General features: G+C 38.1%; 1 protein-coding gene across 3 annotated transcripts in view; it reads left to right on the top strand.

Moving 5' to 3' along the window:
- LOC149470821 (sodium channel protein type 2 subunit alpha-like) overlaps positions 1-21833 on the top strand; it is a 257204-nt gene that overhangs the window by 190899 nt on the left and 44472 nt on the right. For all 3 annotated transcript variants that reach the window (XM_089660265.1, XM_089660254.1, XM_089660260.1), the window contains 2 exons: positions 10797-10932; positions 13486-13640. In XM_089660265.1, the coding sequence (XP_089516391.1) occupies positions 10797-10932; positions 13486-13640 (291 nt within the window). The remainder of the gene's footprint in view (positions 1-10796; positions 10933-13485; positions 13641-21833) is intronic.

Here is a 21833-nt window from a genome sequence, read left to right as displayed (position 1 = left end):
ATGCTCTTTGTATTCCTTTGGAGATTTTTCAATAACACTGGTTTCCTAGAAGTTATTCCACTAAAATACAGATAGCACTCCAGAGAGCAGTTTAAAATTTCTCTTACACAATGCTTTAAGCGTAACTCAAACAGGAAGTGGGGAAATGTCCCCAAGAGAGATGGAGGAAATCACCTTTCCCTGCTCTATTCAAATGTTAAAAAATAGCTTTGGATTCAGTGCCACTTCAATCAATTTGTAGCTAGTTATAACAAAAGCCTAACTGTAGAGGAATAAGACTGGAAATGTTTAAGTTGTATTTGTTCTTTCAGGTAGCCATTTGGTGCTATCCTCTACAACTTACATATATACAGTGGATATAAAAAGTCTACACACCCCTGTTAAATGTCAGGTTTCTGTGATGTAAAAAATGAGACACTCACCCTCTTATATATGATGTATCTGTGTTCAGAATGAAGCAATTACATTCAAAAATCATGTAAAATAGGAGTCAGTACACACCTGCCATTATTTAAAGTGCCTCTGATTAACCCCAAATAAAGTTCAGCTGTTCTAGTAGGTCTTTCCTGACATTTTCTTAGTCACATCCTACAGCAAAAGCCATGGTCCGCAGAGAGCTTCCAAAGCATCAGAGGGATCTCATTGTTAAAAGGTATCAGTCAGGAGAAGGGTACAAAAGAATTTCCAAGGCATTAGATATACCATGGAACACAGTGAAGACAGGCATCATCAAAAGTGGAGAATATATGGCGCAACAGTGACATTACCAAGAACTGGATGTCCCTCCAAAATTGATGAAAAGACAAGAAGAAAACTGGTCTGGGAGGCTGCCAAGAGGCCTCCAGCAACATTAAAGGAGCTTCAGGAATATATGGCAAGTACTGGCTCTGTGGTACACGTGACAACAATCTCCCGTATTCTTCATATGTCTGGGCTATGGGGTAGAGTGGCAAGATGGAAGCCTTTTCTTATGAAGAAAAACATCCAAGCCTGGCTAAATTTAGCAAAAACACATCTGAAGTCTCCCAAAAGCATGTGGGAAAATATGTTATGGTCTGATGAAACCAAAATTTTACTTTTTGACCATAATTACAAAAGATGTGTTTGGCGCAAAAACACTTCATATCACCAAGAAAACACCATACCCACAGTGAAGCATGGTGGTGGCAGCATCATGCTTTGGGGCTGTTTTTCTTCAACTGGAACTGGGGCCTTAGTCAAGGTAGAGGGAATTATGAACAGTTCCAAATACCAGTCAATATTGACACCAAACCTTCAGGCTTCTGGTAGGAAGCTGAACATGAAGAGGAACTTCATCTTTCAGCATGACAACAACCCAAAGCATACATCCAAATCAACAAAGGAATGGCTTCACCAGAGAGGAAAAAAGTTTTGGAATAGCCAGCCAAGTCCAGACCTGAATCGAATTGAAAATCTGTGGGGTGATCTGAAGAGGGCTGTGTACAGGAGATGCCATCGCAATCTGACAGATTTTTGCAAGGAAGAGTGGGCAAATATTGCCAAGTCAAGATGTACCACGCTGAAAGACTCATACTCAAAAAGACTTGAGTGCTGGAATCAAATCAAAAGGTGCTTCAACAAAGTATAGTTTAAGGGTGTGCACACTTATGCAACCATATTATTTTAGTTTGGTTTTTTTCTTCCCTCTACCTAAAAAAATTTAGTTTGTTGTTCATCTGAGTTGTACAATTGATAGGTTACATTAAAGGTGAAAAAAGTTGTGATTTGTCTCATTTTTTACATCACAGAAACCTGACATTTTAACAGGGGTATGTAGACTCTTCATATCCACTGTATATATATATATTTTTATATATATATATATATATATATATATATATATATATATACTGTATATATAATTAGGCCTATACCTAGAGGTGTAGTTGACATAAATATTTGAGTATTAAAGGTTGTCCCCAAAAAAATTAAGTTTGTTCTTTATTTGAGATATAGGGATTCTAGGCAAATAGGCTATTCACTTTGCAAGGGTATTTTCACTGGAGGTCTGCTGACTTCCATAATGCAGTTATGTGCAAGCAAAATACAGGGTTTTTTTTATTTCCCTTGCACATGATTGGAAATTCTTTGCAAAGTGGATTTTTGCCACATTTACTAAGCTAAGTGCCTTTAGTAAATAAACTAGTAAATCAAATAGTGTGTCAGACACAGCCTGGATCTGGCCTAATTAAAGGATACGTTCACCTTTTGTAACATGTTACATGTTACATCCATATTCAGGGTGTAACATGTAACATGTTACGAATAGACCGGACTCTGCACCCCCTCCATCTCCATTCTGACAGCTAAAGGGGGATCTTCCCCCCTGCTAGCTGTCACAATTTTTAAAAAATGCGGCTGTGTAGGGCTCCGCCCACCCGGCCACGTCACTCATTCACAGTATTCGCTGTGGAACGCTGTGGTAGTTCATTGAGTCTTCCTATCAGTAACTATCTGCTTGCCCATACGAGGTATATGGGCAAGCAGATATACTGGCAGGTCAGAGGGAGACCTGCATGGCACCAGCCATCTTTTGATCACTGGTGCAATGCTTTACATGTACCAGAAATGAAAAACTATATATTCGCATTTTTTTTACCTGCAAAAAATGCTCATTTATTATTTTATGTTAAAAAGTGAACTTATCCTTTAAGCTTTACCTTGTCAGGTGAGAAATGCAAACCTCACATTTTTTTTTAATGGGGAAGAGGCACTCCTTTTAGCACATGTGTAGGCAAAGGAAATGTTCCTGAGATACCCCAGCTATACAGACCAAAGAGAATTATTATGAAAATCATTTTTAGTTAAATCTACAAGGTTCTACAACTTAAAAAAAAATATCTGTGCTATGGGTATGATCCTTCCCTTTTGGAGAGTGCTAAGTGCTTGTGCATAATTTTGGCTGTGTCACGCAGATCAGAACAGGTCTTGTCAGGGGGGGCAGAAAGTTATTTTTGTATGAAGACGTTGAAGAGACTAGTATGTGAATATGTTTAAAAACTAGTATACAGTTTGTATAAATATAGTCTTCTAGAATAATTGATAGGATATGCTGTGTGGCCAAAAGATTTTATTTCAGACGTTGTTCAGTGAAAATGCTGATCAAATTGTATGATAATCATATATTTGCTAGCTGACCAATCTAGTGATCTGTGTATGAATTATAGTTATCAAACAGAGAATCAAAATGCATACACAACTGTTAATGGCAAATCACACATTTCTTTCAGGTGAACATTACAATGGCAGCTTGAAAGATGTACTTACTATTAGATAGATATACTATTGTTTTAATATAAGTGATCCTCATACAATATGTATTTGGTTATATATTTACAATTTAAATGGCATCAGTTTCTATAAGTTAACCAGTGTTCTCACTCGCAGCTGACCTTTCATGACCAATGTTTTCCACTGAGATAAGTTAACACCTACCGAACATTTAGTTTAAATCAGCTAAATACATTCAAAAGGTGTGCAAAGTCTTAGGCTTCATGCACACGAGCAGCTCCTAAACTCGAGTTTAGGAGCTTTTGGCATTTTTTTACCAAAGCTCTTAAACTCAACTCCATAAAAGCCTATGTGTCCATGTACACATAGGCTTTTAGCAGAGTTTAGGAGCTGCCGTGTTTAGGTGAGGTTAAACCTCCCCCTCCTGAACACGGAAGAATTGCATTCAGGATAGGAATGTTTTGACTGCCAACCGCGAGAAAACGCAAATCGCAGCAAAACCGCTGCAAAATGCGGCAATCGTGGTCCCGTGATTTTACAGTGGTTTTGCCTTGATACGCGTTTTCCCACGGCCGGCAGTCAGGGTAGGCTCGTGTACATGGAGATAGAGAAATAAATGTGAATACGGTGTCACCTACCACTAAACTAACCAAATAACCTTTCACATATTAGAAAAATCACTCTCACCCTTGAAAGTGCAAATAGTTAAATCAAGAAGACTAATATGTCTATAAACCCCACACTATAAACCCAGGTTCTAAGCTCTAAACTCAAATCTCAAACCCAAAAACACAACAAACAATCCAATCATCAAAGATATGAAATCAAAAAATTATTAAAAAAAAAATCATGTATAGTCACTCAAAAATATATAAAAAATAATAAAGTCACTTCAACAAAATCAGTGTCCAAAATCTAGCTTGTCACATTCTTAGGTGCTGAGCCCCTCCACTGGCTCATAAAGGACAGAAAATACCTTGAAAAAAAGGAAACACTACATAGTGTATTACCTTAAATAACAAAAAGATATATCATACCTTCCCCACATAAATGTGCAAAAATCCAAAATGGTGCAAAAATAATGAACACTGTGTGATGTGAAAAATAGTGTGTCACTCTGTGAGTACAGCAGAACAACAAGTGACCACAACAGTGTATACTTCTATAGTGAAAAAGTATATATACCCTTACCAGAACACAAAAAGTAAAACGCCTTAATCATATAGTAGAAATCAGCATACTTTCACTCCTTTCCTCAACTCCTGAAGTATACCTCTTAGGATGTCATCCACCATATCCTCCTGACTATTCTCATGGTTTGAACGGACATTCCCAAGCCTCCAGGGTACTCATTCAATAAATGTATGGATATATATAGTGTGATAAAGTTTTCCTAGGATTATAAATGTATTAAATCTGCTTACATTTAAAACAAAGAAATTGCATATTCCCATTCATAAAAACCACTCAGGGTTGCCGAGCAGCTTGAACTCCACTTGCCATGCGGTTTTGCTAGTTTTCAAAATGGCCGACACGCCACCTCTGGTTCCTTTCCTGTGCATCCGTTTCGTCACATATGGGGCTTAGTCATAAGGGGTGTACGCGTCGGACAGACCAGCCGCAATTTATATCTCTCCTCCCCACAGCCTCGAAGCTCCGGACGCCATATTGGGGAAGGGAATACAATGCCCATACTAAGTACATTACGGAGACAGATTACTGGTATTATAAAGATGCGGGAACTCTTGTAACCATTTCTATATATTTAAATCAAATATAAAACATATATACACATGATCAACATGATTAGCATAAATACTAACTTTTCCTATAAGTTGCTAGATAAGTACTGAATCTAGCACCTTATAGGAAAAGTTAGTGTTTATGCTAATTATGTTGATCATGTGTATATATACGTTTTATATTTGATTTAAATATATAGAAATGGTTACAAGAGTGATATACAGGGAGATCTTGGGATGCTATAATTGTAAGGATGGATGTTCCCGCATCTTTATAATACTGGTAATCTGTCTCTGTAATGTACTTAGTATGGGCATTGTATTCCCTTCCCTAATATGGCGCTGAACCTTCAAGGCTGTGGGGAGGAGAGATATAAATTGCGGCTGGTCTGTCCGATGTGTATACCCCTTATGACTAAGTCCCGGATGTGACGAAGTGCGTCAAGGGAAGTGACGTCGGACACACAGGAAAGGAACCGGAAGTGGCGTGTCGGCCATTTTGGAAACTGGCAAAACCGCATGGCAAGTGTAATTCAAGCTGCTCAGCAACACTGAGTGGTTTTTATGAATGGGAATATGCGATTTCTTTCACACTATATATATCCATACATCTATTGCATGAGTACCCTGGAGGCTTGGGAATGTCCGTTCAAACCATGAGAATGGTCAGGAGGATATGGTGGATGACATCCTAAGAGGTATACTTCAGGAGTGGAGGAAAGAAGTGAAAGTATGCTGATTTCTACTATATGATTAAGGCATTTTACTTTTTGTGTTGTGGTAAGAGTATATATACTTTTTCACTATAGAAGTATACACTGTTGTCGTCACTTGTTGTTCTGCTGTACTCACAGAGTGACACACTATTTTTCACATCACACAGTGTTCACTATTTTTGCACCATTTTGAATTTTTGCACATTTATGTGGGGAAGGTATGATATATCTTTTTGTTATTTAAGGTAATACACTATGCAGTGTTTCCTTTTTTTCGAGGTATTTTCTGTCCTTTATGAGCCAGTGGAGGGGCTCAGCACCTAAGAATGTGACAAGCTGGATTTTGGACACTGATTTTGTTGAAGTGACTTTATTATTTTTGATATATTTTTGAGTGACTATACACGATTGTTTTTAAAAATAATTTTTTTATTTCATATCTTTGATCATTGGATTGTTTGTTGTGTTTTTGGGTTTGAGATTTGAGTTTAGAGCTTAGAACCTGGGTTTATAGTGTGGGGTTTATAGACATATTAGTCTTTGTGTACATGGAGCCTTTCAGTTTCATTGCATTAGAAAGCAGCTAGAGACTGAGTAGAAAAACATGTCCCCTAATAGCGTTTTTCCGTGAAGGACCCTTGGTCTCTGCTTGGAAGAAGTGATTTTTCTGCAGGTCTAATATGACCTCAGGTGGGACAAGGTTAGATCTCTCCAAGGAAGGTCTTGTTCACATAGGCCAATTAAATCTGTGCCCTGTGCAAGTACATGTTTTACCAGCACGGGCATGCACAGGTGTAGTGTACATCCCCATGCTGTGAGTCCCATTGCTGTCCATTAAAATGCAGTGGCTTGGTCATAGCTGGATAGCCATGGGACTGCTGGCATGGGGATGCACACAAAACCTGTGCATCCCTGGGCCAATAAACACAGCCCTGCATGGGACATGGATTACAATGCCCAGTGTGAATGAGGTCTAACAGAGAGCATGATCTGTGCTGATTGCAAAGCTGAATCAGCGGGGGCATGTTGAACCTTTGTAGAGAAACCTCTGTTTATCATTTTAAATGTTTTAGCATAGCATTGGGATCTATTGTCCAATATTCCCAAAGATTTTCTGGTTATATGTCTTTAATTTGACCCAATATACCTATAACTTGCTAAGTTGTATTTTAAAGAAGGGAATCCCTGTGTTTTTATTATGCTCAGTATGCTAGTCCTTCATAACATTTTAAACAGCTGTCAATACAGTTAATATAGTCAATTTCCTATTAGCCATATTTGTGTGTCTGATGTTTGTTTTGAAAATAATTAAAGTAAAATAATTGAAGTATTTATGTTCAGTTTTGTAAACCCTATTGGCATTAAGTTTGCCTTTTCAAAAACTGTGTTAGAATAATCAAAATACTCTGTTTATTTATTTATTTATTTTAATGAATGGTAGTTAAGCATGTGTCATGTGTTTAGTCCTGTAATAAAAAAAATGCACTTAAGTATCTTATTTACAAATCATGCTACAGTTAAATAAAAAAAATTTGGCATTCATGCTGGTTTTCATTGGCTCTAAAGAGGGGATAGCCTCCACCTCCTCCACAAGCATGTTAATCTGCTAATCACTGGTTTGGCTGTCGTACTAGATGATTTAATTATCTCTTACTTAATTATGCTTAATTGAACAAAGAACTATTGTATTAATATCTCACTATTGTACACTGGATTATCATATTAACGTCAGTTACTCTGTCATTCGGCATTTGACCCAATTTGTCTTTCTTTTCACTGGTTTAGGGAAACGGTGGAGCAAACTCTTTTTCTGTTCAATTTTCTTTTTAACCTTTAAATTTATTATAACCTTTGCTTTGGCTACAGCATTCTGGCAGGGTTTGTTATATCGGGGAAATGATGGAAGCATTTAGTTCTACAATTTTTCAAAGAATGGTATAAAACAATACAGCTTACTATTACAGTTGCTGTTTAAATTTGTTATATTTTTTTAAATTCTCCTTTAAATACAGACAGTTACAAATTATTAACATTAATACAGGCCATGCAATTAATTTAGTTAAAATTTTAATTCAATCATTTCAATTTCAATCATTTAAATAAAAAATGTAGTATTTGTACATTTATGTAACAAATTTGTGAACAGCTGGTTTGGATATCATGTTCTTAAACCAATGTATCGAACAAATTAAATTTATTAAATTATTTAATAAATATACTGTATCCTTTCTGATTCAGCTGTATAGCAGTTCACACATTTACTGTGTGAAAGAGACCCACAGCTTTTAGTGTGAGTATATTGTTTTCAAAACTTCTTGCTGAGGTTTTGAGATTTTGTTAAATGTATCGCTTTCATCAAATAATCTTCTCATCTGTGTAATGTAGTAGAAGAAAGCATCATATACTGTATTAGCAGTTAAAGTGTTACTAAACCCAGGACCCTGCATTCACTAAATCTGGTGATATCTCTATATCTAGTGATATCTCTATATATCACTATATCAGGTGATATCTCTATATCCCACAGTACACAGAACATGGAAGTGCAATTATTTTAGTAAATATAAACTGCTAAATAGCTTTTCTCATCAGCAGTTAGAGCAGTAACTTCAGCAGAGCACTGGTTAAAGCTTGAAGGAGAAGTTTTCTTTCTGCTCTAGGAGGATGCAAAACCCCTGACCTCTATCTGGACAGTGCTGATTCGCACTGTGCCTATCACATGCACTCTCCCAAGAAAAAAAAACCCTCACTAGCAGTACACACTAAATTGAGCATGTGCATGTGGCTACAGGTTCAGTCTGTCTTATCAGCGAGGACATTTGAACTAGAGGAGGGGCAGAGAAAACAGGATCAAACAGCGTTTTTACACAATGCAGAGGATTAACCCCTTAGGTTCCAAAGTGATTATAACAAGCATGCTTTACTACATATACAGACTGATTTTACTATTGTGGGTTTAGTAACACTTTAAGGATTAAATTAAACTCAGATTTGTGTAAAGAGCATACATTGTTGCACCTCTGTATTAATTAATACTTTTTTAATATATGATTTAAATGTAAGCAGAGTAAATACCTGACTTTGACTTGGTATCAGTCTCTTGCAGTTCCTGTACAGTAGAGCTCAGATTGGAGTAAAAAAAGCAGCATAAGAATCCGGTCATGCTACAGTACTAGGGACATGCTGATAGAAAGAGAGAGCAGAGTGATGAGCCCACCAGTCTTCTGCTTCTCTTTTCACTGTTTATTCACTGGGTTGTCCTGGGCCACCTGTAAGTGTTACTAACATTTACACTGACTGGCAGTGCTCCCCTACCAGATAGAGCAGGTGCTGTGTGGAGCTGTATAAATCTAAGGACTTGTGAACAGCAGCAGAAACCCTTTGGCATGTAAAACAGCTCCCTTTTATGTATTTCATTTGTGTATTTAGCTGTTTGCCTGGAGATCAGCCTTTAAATATTTTTTCTTTATCCTGTTTTGTTAATATGAACACTAATATGTGTTAATATTTTCTGCATTGCCTTTTTTTTGTGAGATTATAATATATGGCCATTACTGCTTCCATCATTCCCTGTGTACATTTGCTACTTATCAGCGCAGCCATTAATGATGTTATACATTATACAGTAATAACATTACACCAGATCAGAGAATGCGGATTGTGTATGCTACCAGAACAAGAAACTACTCTGAAATTAAACGGTACTCATACTTGTTTCGGGTAAATTGATCCTACACAAAAATTTCAGAAAAAAAGAAGCACATTGGAAAAAAACAGCATTAAAAAATAATACAAAAGAAAGCAAAAAACAACAAGAAAAATCCTAAGCTTTATTAATTTCAATTAGTTGTTGAAGTCCCAACAATAAGTATGAATATCGGGTTGACAAGTAGTTTGAAAATGCACAATGAATATGGGGTGCATTGACAGAGATGAATGCAACTGCTTGAAAACTGGTCTTTTGCATTTTATTTTATGATAACACTTTAAATGTTTCTATGTGTTTTTAAATGTTGAAATGAAAAAGATGACATTTAGTACACAAACATTTTAGGATTGTTTGTTACTGTTTGAGAATGCATTTATGAGCCACTTTAAGACCAAAGGGCTACATTAGCTAGTCAGTTGTATCCCACAATATATATGCATATTTTTTTCTCAAGATGCTGAACACATAAAATAAGCATTAAATAATATTGTAAGTAAATTCTAAGCCATATTGACATTGAAAGAAATGACATATTAAGATTATGGCTAGTAAAAATTATTAATATTATTAATTGATCGCAATAAGTAAAAACTTAAAAAAAAGTAGGAGAGAAAAAAAATAACGTAGTCAATGCATAAGAAACGTTTTTTGAAAATGTTAATGTTGTTTGTTTTGGTGATCATTTTCCAATAAAGGATCTAATGATGAGGGAAACAGTCTATGAGGTCCAATGCAGCAACTTAGAAGACCTATGTTGGAGTGAAAAGGCTGTGAAGCTCTTATTTTTTAGCTGACAGCCCATTGTTCTCTCTGTTCTCTCTGGACTGATTGTTCTCTCTGGAGCGATGCTACAGGTCATTGTTGCATGTTACCATGTACACCTGTAGAATGGGACTATCAATGTATGTGCTTATCAGTAAGTGATTTTAATAGCAGTAATAATTTTCTATCATATCTGCCATCTAAAATCTAGATGCGCTATCTCAAGAACCCTAGAAAAAAAAGCTTTACTTTTTTAGGTTCAGCAACTAAAAGTACTAAGCCTTGGTCCTGGCAGATCAAGGACTTTTCCTTTTTTTATATTATCATTATTATAGTTCTAATTCACCTCCTTTATTCTAAGCCTGAAGGTGTATTAAATCCTTACAATATTAAGACTAAAAGCCTAAGATTGCAATTTATAGCTTAATCACAAAATATAAAACAAAGGTCAGTCATGGCTTGTTCTAAAATAAACATATAATGGCATTTAGACTTTAACTAACAAACGGAATACCACTCATTAGCAAAAATATAGGAAATATTATTAAACGTTTATTCAGCATTCTTGAACTGGCAGTTTATTAATATTTTATTACGGGGGGTGTTTATTTGCAGAAGCTAAACATGACCAGCTCATCTGAAGGCAGCACAGTGGATATTAGGCCCCCTGGGGCAGTTGTGGAAGGAGAAGGGGAGCTGGTGGATATTGAACCGGAGGAAGCTTTGGAGCCAGATGCCTGCTTCACAGAAGGTGAGTGGGAGAACATTGCTCATTAAAGCCTTCTTACTTGGCAGTTGGCCTACACAGCAAGATTATATAATGAGACGAACTTTTCAGTCTCCTAGTAAATTAAAAAAACACGCATGTTGTGCGAAGAAAAAAAAAGCTATCGACTTGTAAATTTTGCAGGAAAGACCTTTGTAATTTTTAATTAACTGATGCCATATTTTTACTTTGCCCAATGCCAGTTTTAAAGCACACCTATGGTTCAGAAGTAAACATACTGCTGACCAGAAGGCAGAAAGGGGAGATGGATAATGCATTTGGTTCTTGTAGCAATTTTTATTAAAGTGGAACTACAGCCAAACGGTTTTATAGTTGTTTCAGCTGCAAACACATTTGTAATTTGTTTTATGTTAATATCACAAGCTACCTAAAGAAGGCTTGAACAGTGGAATCTATGCCCAAGTGTTGCCTATATGCTTCCTGTGCCTAATCTATTCTATATTAATGTCTTTGACCTTGATCTGCACTGTGTTTCTCTGTCAAGGTGGCCATTTTGGTACGGTAGCAGGGCTAATGCCAGAACTTCCCTGTTGATGACTGTTGATCAGAGGACTAATGGGGGGAATATTCAAGAATCAGCAGGAAAGGTTCAGATAGAACAGATCCACAGAATAGATGAAGCATAACCAGTTAGATTTTTGCACTACAGGTCCTTCAGATATCCTCCAGGAACCAGCATAGTAGTGACTTCTCCAAGTCTTATTCAAATTTAGTGAGACTAGCCATCAGTAGCATTAGATTAAACAAACATAACTGCAAGGGAAAATTATTTTAAATTCCTAAAATTGGGCTTTAAGGCACACTTGTGCCTAGGCACAGGAAGTGCACAACTATTTTTCAGGATGTGGGATAAATAGTTAAATTTTCAGGGTTCTTCAGGGCACAGTTCATATTTCTAGATGTTCCCTATTGGACAGAAAATCTTTACACTTAAAGCTTAGTTCCACTTTAACAATTCACACATCCCCAGCATATTGCATAGACTGAACGGTAACACAGTTTACTGTTGCAGCATTGCGACTTTCACTGTTGATTGTCTGCTTGCTGGATAGTAAGTGAACACTCAGCCTCTTCCTGCTGGGACAGCTGTGGCTCGGCTGTGCTAGTAAATTTTTGTTTGTGCACCCGTGGAAGCCTTCTGGACAGATAAGTCTTGACTTCTGCCCAAGGTAAGCCCCAAAATTTGTGTGTCTCTCAGTATACATAGGATCGGCACAGAGTAGTAAGTTGATAGTTACATGATTAATATTTAGAAAAATACTTACATATTATTATGTCACATAAATCTTCAAACATGAAATATTACTAAAGCCCTCAGATGTAAATTACCCCTTTTTTTGGATAAATGGGTCAGTAATGCTCTACAAAAACAGGACTACTGTCTCTTTGAGTGGACAATATACCATAAGGGAGGCTCACCAGGTAAAATTGACTCCCTTTGTACTTTGTATGAAAGTGAGCCCCACAGAGCATCTTGAATCCTCTCTGGTTTTGCATCTCCCAAGATAGGAACAGGAACCTTCAAGCTTGATTCTCCTCTCTCACTCCAAAGCCAACACTGATTAAAATGAAAACACTTGTATAGTGTATTCCCATTAAATTGAAGTGCTTTATTATATAAAATACTACTCACATATTAATTCAGATAATGTCCCTTTAAAACCACTGTAGAATTTGACACTTACAGGTGCGCCTATATGATGATGTTACTGCCGATCAATGCATCACATTATGTGCACCCGTGGAAGCCCCCCTCTGGCCCAAAGCCAAGTCCCACCCTCACATTCACAATTTAATGGCAGATTATCTGTTGGCCACCAAGATTCTGGCACTGTATTGTTGAACAGAAAGAGCAAGGCTACCTTTCCTGGAAGCAGCGCTTAGCGTCATGTCTGAACCAAAAATATGGCCCAAGTGCACAGTGTGTCCAGGCTTGAGAGCATTCTGGTTATACTGAAAAGAGTCTGTGAACCTGAAAAGTTTTTGCAGGTATGTTTTAGTGCCTGATCTTCAAAAATGTTATTTTTATAACAGTCAGTACATGTAACCAGCTAATACTTGTAGTGCCACTCCAAACAAAGAAGGAGAGTGTATATAGTACCATCAGATGTCAGAGGGCCTGGGTTGTGGAGTGGTGCAAGCCTCAGGCCATTTCACACATGTTAACCACATAGACTGGATTGGGTTGAGCGGCGATTTTTCAGTCAGTACATGAAACTTCAAATTTTATAAACTGAATCAACTACAGTGCATACGTTTCCTGCCTTCTTATACAACGTATCAGTTGTTAAAAAATCACAAATACACATTAGGAATGACTGTTTGCAATGATACATAATGTAGGGCTTCACCTAACATGTTGCCTCTGGCCCTTCTTCAGGTAGGGATAAACAAATGTCCAAAAACTGTTTCAATATGAGCCTTAAATGCAAAGACTATACAAATAAAGTTATTTATATAGGCTGAACATCTAGTCAACATGCTAAAAATATTTTTTTATTTAATCTCCTATTCTAGGATGTGTAAAAAGGTTCCCAATTTGCAGTGTGAACATTGAAGAAAATAATGGCAAGATATGGTGGACATTCAGGAAAACCTGTTACACAATTGTTGAACACAACTGGTTTGAAACCTTCATTATCTTCATGATTCTTCTTAGTAGTGGAGCACTGGTAAGTGAATCCTTTGACATTCAGTGTTTAGTCATTACTATTACTATTATTTCACTCCCTAAAACAGCTATTATCATTTAATGAAGAAGGGCAGCACAGAGTCTGAGTGGTCAGCACGTCTTACACCATACATGCCCACCCCAGAAACTCAGTTTGAAATCTCTGGACATGCTTATGGGCAATGCACACGGGCTGTGTATCCCAGTTCACTGGTGAACGACTCAAGCACCCACACTGAAAGAATGCTTCTTGAGACTGACTAGAGTGGCTGAAATGGAAGTGCTTTTCCATTCAGCCCTGGGCCCTGATCCCCATTCCTGTTACACCTTCCTCACTTTCTATATTCCCCCCAACTTTCTTTTATCATTTTCCTCTATTCCACTATCTATCTTTATCTTTCCCTCCACTTCTCTCCATGGGTTCAAACATGACCTCTAGTTTTCTGGTCTTTGGACCATCCATGTTCTTTTTATTCATTGGCACTGTAATACCACAATGAGGGTACTGAGGGTCACATCTCCTTTACCCCCACTTGGAACTGCAAAGTGTGGCTTCTATGGCTGATTGTCTAAACTGCCCTGTAACTTACACTACAAGCTATTATCCTCATGTGGGATGTGCTGTTTCTTGTACTATTGCTGATACATCTATCATGTATAATTTATTTTTGAAGTTGGAATGACCATAGAACAAACTGTATTTGAAAGAAAAACACCTAGACAGTGATTAGATCACTTTGTGGGTGCTGACTTCTGTTTCATGCCTGTGAGAGCCTTAAAGTGTTTGTATACCCAAAACTTTTTTTAGGGAAAGATTGAAACACATCTGGTTTGACTGCTAATCAGTATTCCCCCTTACTTTCTGTCCTTGGAACAACCTTTTACCTGATAGAAAGTGGGAGAAAACCTGCACCAGAGAAGCACAACAGTAAAAAACCAATAGGGGTTCAAGCATTCCTCTGCCTAAATGAAAAAAAATTACTTCTATCTATGTTGTTATTATATAGATATCTCCTTACTTCCAGGCCTTCCCAACTGAATCCAAAACGTTCAAAAAAAGTATTGGCTATAGATATAAGAGGCTTCAGATAATAGATGATATCTTAAAGGATAAGTTCACCTTTTTACAAAAAATAACAAATGCACTTTTTTTTGCAGGTAAAAAAATGTGCATTTATTATTTTTTGTTGCAGGAGCCTGTAAAGCATTGCACCAGCAATCAGCAGATCACTGGTGCCATGCAGGTCTCCTGCAGATATGTCAGTATATCTGCTTGCCCGTACGAGTTGTACGGGCAAGCAGATATACTGACAGGAAGAATCAATATACAAATCAATCAACTACCATGTCGCTCCACAGCTTGGACTTGTAGTTCATTCACAGAACACCGTGAATGAATGATGCAGCCATTTGGACAGAGTTGGGGAGGAGCGGGGACCAGCCCATTCATAACATGTTACATGTTATACCCTGAATATGGGTGTAACATGTAACATGTTACGAAAGGTGAACTTATCCTTTAAAGTGGAATTAAAGTTTTTTAAAAACCACTGACAGGCAGGGTTTTTAAAACAAAAGAGACCCTAGTAGTCTCTTGTGGTCTCTTCTGTTATAAATACCTACTCTGGCCTGTCAAATGTAATTTAATCTTAGCTGCACAGCTCAGACCACATTTGCAGCACTTGCTCTGTGCAATGGTAAAACGCACACATGCATGGGAGTGATGTTATTGTGGCCTGGCCATTCAAGCAGCTGGAGAGCCCAAATCTGGAAGAAAGACCAAGCAAACCTGGAAGCGCCCAGGACTTGTTGGAGTGGTACCAGCTCAGTACTGGAGGACTCCATTTGGCAAGTCCATCATACTGTGCTAATAAGCAGTGCACATTATGGCATAAACCTCCTGGGGGTCATAAAAGAAGAACATGACAGAGTTTTTTACCATCTTAAACTCTTTTTACATTTTCTGAGCACCTGTTGAGACTGTGACCATTGTTATGGCACCTGTCAGAGTTACGCCTGATAGACATGCCAGAAACACCATCATATTACTGATAGTTCACATTGTCATTACACTGTGTGAATTCATTCCACTTCCTACTGCAGGCCCTAATTTTTAGTTTATATCACAACATTCAGACAGTATCTGCACTAGAGGGATTAAATAAAGCTGGTGTTTGCATGCTTATGCCAGCAATGACTTGCCTCACGTGGATTCTCATTTCATCTGGAGGTGAGCAAATACACGAACAGGTCAAATGTCTAAATTGTTTAGAAAATTGGCAAATAATATGTATTGCCTACATTTATAAAGAGCTAACCTATTTCACAGTGAGTTACTAAGTACAGAGAAGTGTGTACATTGATCACAGTTGTTGAAGGAACTTAAAATCTAAAACCACAATTTATACAATTACACTCTAGGGTCATTTTGGTCAGACACCATTTAAAACTGGTCAAAGCATATATCACCAGCAGATCGTGGATCTTCAAAATAATATTCAGAAAGCTCTTAACATGATCACATCACAGCATTAAATCTCCACCATTTATGCTTCAGGCACACAGGATGGCTTTGCTCCAGAATGGAAAACGCAACTTTAAAACGCACCTCAAACTGTGTTTCGCATATACATTTATGAGCGATTATGCTCGTTTATGTGTGTTTGGCATTGATGCAGTCTGCTGGCCAGAATATTAATTTATTATGACCATGAGAATGCATTAATGTGCCTAAACACATCCAACACTAATGAGCTTTAATGCGTGTTTGTACGTGATGTTTTTTTTTTCTGCCTCTACACACTGCTGCTTCTCAAGGCCTGTAAATGCATATGTAAGCATGGACACATATGGAAGAGTGTTTAGAGGCAAAAAAAGGTCAAATGCTTGCAAAAGCTGTACAAGCTCTGCCTGCTCTGCCAGGCCCTAAGGAAAAAATTGCAGGTAAAAAAAGGCATAAAATAAAAAACTAAAAAAATTCCAGCGATTGTTTGTGTTATTCTCCTGAGATTGTATACCTAAAAAGGAACTTCGGTCTCTTTAATCTTGACTGTGCCCCCTCCACTGGTGGCAAACAAAGCCAATAAAGCAAAAAACTAAAACCATTGTTTGTAATGCGACTTATTTGGAGCATGTGTTATTGTCCTGATATTGATTACTTCTAGAGATACTTCAGTCTCCAGTGCTGGACCCCCCCTACCCATCCACTGGTGGCACCATTATTAATTTGTCTGGTATGTGTGCAGATGTACCAAAGGTCTCTTTCTGGCCTTCAGGTTCTACACCAAGGTCTGCCTGCATGTGAAGACAAGACAGAGGTCCCCAACCTCCTTCACTGTGCCTTCCTCATGTGGGTGCAGGGAAACCTATACATGCTCAGATGTGCCAAAAGTCTCTGTTAGGTCCCAAGGGCCAGGCAGAGCCCTTCAGCACATCTGCAAACGCACAAACAACGTCATTCTCACCAAGGTCAGAAAGGAGGAAGTGCTGCGCTGCAGCACAAGCAAAACATTAAAAAAATATCCAATTATGGGAGAAGTGTGGCTGGTGCTAGGTGCACACACATTATCTTTTGGGGTGAAGTTCGGCTTTAACTTTGTGACTGATGTTGTGTTTGCTTTCATTGCCTCTCATACTGTATGTTCCAATGGAGGAGATTGATTGCATGCAACTTTAGTTGTGTGATCACACAGAATAAAAACTGACCATGTGCTGCCACTCTATGGAACTGTGCCTTAGTTGGTTTGTATGAAAAATCAGAGAGAACAGGGAACCCCCAAAAAGAAGTAGTATGGGACTTTACGGGCAACTACAAAAGATACTGAGGTAAAAGTACAAAAACAACTTTATTGAGCATGAAACAATAAGAAATTATTATATATTTATTCCCATAGATAAAACATAAATATGGATGGCTATGTTTCAAAAAAGGCAAAAACCATTAACTTGTATGTGTAGAACATCCTCATTTGTTCCACTAAGACTTCGTAGTTGAAGCAGCCAATGCATTTCCTTCATCAGGGGTGAACAGTGGAAGAAGATGATATAGATGAGTTCTACAATATAATGTCACATGCCTGATGAAGGGGTCCTGTGAGACTCTGAAACGTTGCCTTGCTGTAGCTATGTGATCATTCATTAAAACTTTTGGACCCATATTGGTGATCCTCGGTATATTGGTGACATTCTCCCTTACTGATTCTGTTGCTTTCCAGCTGACGATCGCTGCAGCACCCACTTATACACACAGCCATTTTTAATGCAGGGACTTGTGCGTTTGAATTGTACACCTACAATATAATAGGACCAAATGAGAACCTTTTTATGGTAACAGAATTTGAAAACATTACATATATAGTAGCATACCATCCTAAATGCATACGCTGAAATTATACATAGCCATAAAATAATAAAACCAGTCTGCCAATATTTGCCAGCACCCACACAGATGACTGAATGTTGGAACCCCACCGGTCCAGATGATCCCAGCACTGGGGTTGCCGTAACGCAGCCCCAGCCAAGCTAAGAAATGAAAAACAAATAACAATGACAAAAAAGTATAACATTTTATGAAGAGAGAAAAAAAAGGGTATATATATATACAGTATATATATATATATATATATATTGATAAATATCTGCATCAGATATCAAAAAGCCAATTCAAAAGAAGGCTTGTGGGCACTAAATCCATCCTATGAAATAAAATGAGGACGGTATATATATATATTGTTGGTAATTGCACCCAGGAGGCTTATAATTCATAAAAAAAGACAACCAATATAGGTCTATCCAAGGTGATCAAATAATCTGAAAGAGTATCTTACACAGCAAACAAAAATGGAACCATAGATTGTTATACATGGAACAATAGAGAGGGGGGGAAGGTTTTTTTTTTTCAAAATATACAAACAAGGAAAATTGCCTGGTGCCCCAAACAGCATAAAACACGATCCCCATCCCTATTACAATTAGCCCTCAGGGCAAAGAGATATAGAGATATGTAAATCATGATAAAAAGCAATCAATCTGTGTTGTCCAAAATCGTCTCAGCTGGATAGCTGAAAAGGGGCATAAGCTAAAAAGAAATGGCAATGAGAGTCCTCCCAGGGTGTAAAAATATGTCTCCATAACCCAATACCTTACTCCTTATATAGTGTGGCTTGAGACTCCCGCGCATGTGCACTGCGCATCGGATACCGCGCATGCACGGCTCTGGTCTTCATAGCAACCCCCAGAGCCAGAAGCGTGTGACACCACCCCGATCAACGACAGAATGACGTCACGCGCTCCCAGCCCACCAGCGCCCCAGACGGAGACCTGGAAGAACCAGGCACACAAGCCGGAGCCACCAGCAAAAGTGGGATAAGGGACCGACCTGCTGCTCTCCATCACAAAAAGAGCCCTCCCCCACATACTGCTGGATGCAGGCGGGCCTGGGCGCACTGGGTGGGGATCGGTCAAACCAATGAAGGCACACCAGCGCCACTGCATGGAAATGACAGAAGGCATACCAGCAACCTCAGCAATGCTACACAAATCATAATAAAACACATTTATTCAAACAATAATGATAATACATATGCAGATTATGTTGCCTGCGAATGTACACAAATTACCAAGAAATACAAAGCCCAATATAATTACAAAAATAAGAATTACATAAATTATAATACATATACATTATATACAGACTACCCATATTACAAAAAACGAGGATAGGACCAGGAGAAAATGGAAACAGAAGGGGAAAAGAGAAAAGGGCCCAGTGACATCCAATGTCTGGGCCTCTATATATCTGTCCAAATTCAACTAAGCTACAGCAAAGAAGAAAGTATTTTTTGAAACAGTTGTCAAAAACGTATATGCATAAAAAGGGACAAAAGCAACCAGAGCAGAGCAGATCCTCATCTAGTTAATATGTTCTATAGGGGCATATGGTATCTTTAAATTTATTTTTCGCATCCCCCTGAAGCAAACCCTTGTAGAAATGGCTTGAAGCGTATTGTATCATTCAAGCCAAGGAGGGTTGTTGCTTTTAAAGTGACAATCCACAGAGTCTCATGCTGGAGTAGGATTTTATTCCAATCTCCTCCTCTCTTGTTGGGAGGAACCCGATACAAAATCAGTAAAGAAATCTTGGGAAATTTCATGCCATGTATGTCTCTTACATGGCGGCCAAGAAGTAGATCGGGGTTAGAAGATTTCATACCGGTAGCGTGTCAGTATGCTCACCTCAAGAATTCCAGTTTGGTTTTCCCAGCATAGAATGCCCCATATTTACAAGTCAGTAAATAAACAACTCCTAATGTTCTACAGTTAGCAAAATGCTTGGAACTATAGGGGGTCTCCATTTGGTAATATGATTCCTATATTGGTATTCATAGATTGACAGTAAGAGTACCCCCCAGATTTTAAAGTACCCAACGTTTTGTAGGGATCTGATCTGGATTTTCCTAAAAATTCACTGTTTACTAACTGGCCTTTAATAGATCTAGCTCTACAGTTATTGTTGGAGTTTCTGGAATGTGGGGACTGAGAGTGGGGTCAATTTGAAGAAGAGGCCGATTTTTTGTTTAATATTTTTTCTAACAGATTTGTGTTGTCTAGTGTAGCAGGTAATAATCCCCAGTCCTTTTTTGCCTTTGGCATTCTTTTGAGAAGAGATGTCTCAGTTGTTTTATAGCACGTTTGAAAGCTTTTTCAGGCATGTGGATATGTAGCCCCTTACTAATAATCTCGTTCTTAACTCAGCTGTTTCCTTATAGAAGGTACCCTCATCTGAGCAATTGCGCCTGATAAGAAGATACTGACTATAGGGAATAGAGTTGAACAGAGGTCGGGGGTGCGAGCTTTGGGCATGCAAGATAGTATTACCTGCCGTGGGTTGTCTATACAGTCCGCTAGATAAATCACCTTCTGGCCCTTTCTTGATGGTTACATCAAGGAAGGTGATCATGGTAGGGCTATAAGACATGGTGAACCGCAGATTGAAATCATTGGTATTCATGGCCTAAACACACTGGAGTAACAACTCAACAGGACGCTCATCTATATAATGATACCACATCAAGATGTGGCTCGTTAGCAGTGACACCACTTTATCTGAGAGAAAAAAGCACTCTCACTCCCCCAGGTACAGATTGGTGTAGGATGGGGCAAAACATGTTCCTATTGCTACGCCCTGCACCTGGAGGAAGTGGGAGCCCTCAAACATAAAGATATTGTGGGTGAGAATGTATTCAAGTCCTGAAACAATGAACTTGTTAAGTCTCCATTCGTGTCTGTGTCTCTGAGACAATATATGCCTAATAGCTCCAATCACTTTATGATGGGGGGTGGAGCTGTAGAGAACCTCTACTGGGATGGCTTCTGCAGATAACTGCATCCCTTCTAAAATTTGTAGAATGTGAATCGTGTTGCAGATGTAAGAAGGAAAATTGGTGACATATGGTCTTAAATGTGCGTCAGTAAAATGAGTGAGATTTTCCGTAAGGGAACCAACACCAGAAATTATAGGTCTACCTGGAGGGTTATTGAAATCTTTGTGAACCTTAGGAAGAGTGTAAAAAGTAGACATTTTTGGATGGCTTATATGCACAAACTCCCATACTGATTTAGTAATGATTCTCTCTAGATAGGCGTTGTCCACCATGAGATAAAATTCACAGTTGAATTTCTCAGTTTTAGATTATGGGATGGGACAATACCATTCATAACTGTGTAGTACCCTTAGGCACATTTTTCTATATTGGTCATTCATTGCTCATGATCACTTTGTTGCCACTTTTATCTGAAGGTTTTATTGTAAGATCGTGGCAATTGGAGAGATTTTTTAAAGCCTGTTTTCCTGAGTCAGTAAGATTATTAGATGAATTAGTAATCTTCATTTTTTTATCTCTTTCATTATGAGGGTTATGAATGCTGCTATGTTGGGATTAGTATTTATTGAAGGGAACTTATATTTATTCTTGAGAGCTAATGTTGAAGAAGAGGGAATCTCCCTAATAGCTTGTTCTTCTAAAAAGTATTCAATGTCCAAGCGGTCAATTAAATCTACTGGTTGTTCTTCATTTAATAAGGCCACTATATCCGCAAGGGCCCTATCCTCCAGACCATCCTTATAAGATTGTCTAGTTTGTTCTTTGGAGTAGGTGCTCTTGAGTAGAAGATTAAGAGCAAACAATTGTAGATC

Source organism: Staurois parvus, unplaced genomic scaffold (genome assembly GCF_062004578.1).
Source record: "Staurois parvus isolate SC_StPar_1 unplaced genomic scaffold, SC_StPar_1.0 ptg000031l, whole genome shotgun sequence".
Classification (NCBI taxonomy): Eukaryota; Metazoa; Chordata; class Amphibia; order Anura; family Ranidae; genus Staurois; species Staurois parvus.
This window is presented reverse-complemented; position numbering and strand designations above follow the sequence as displayed.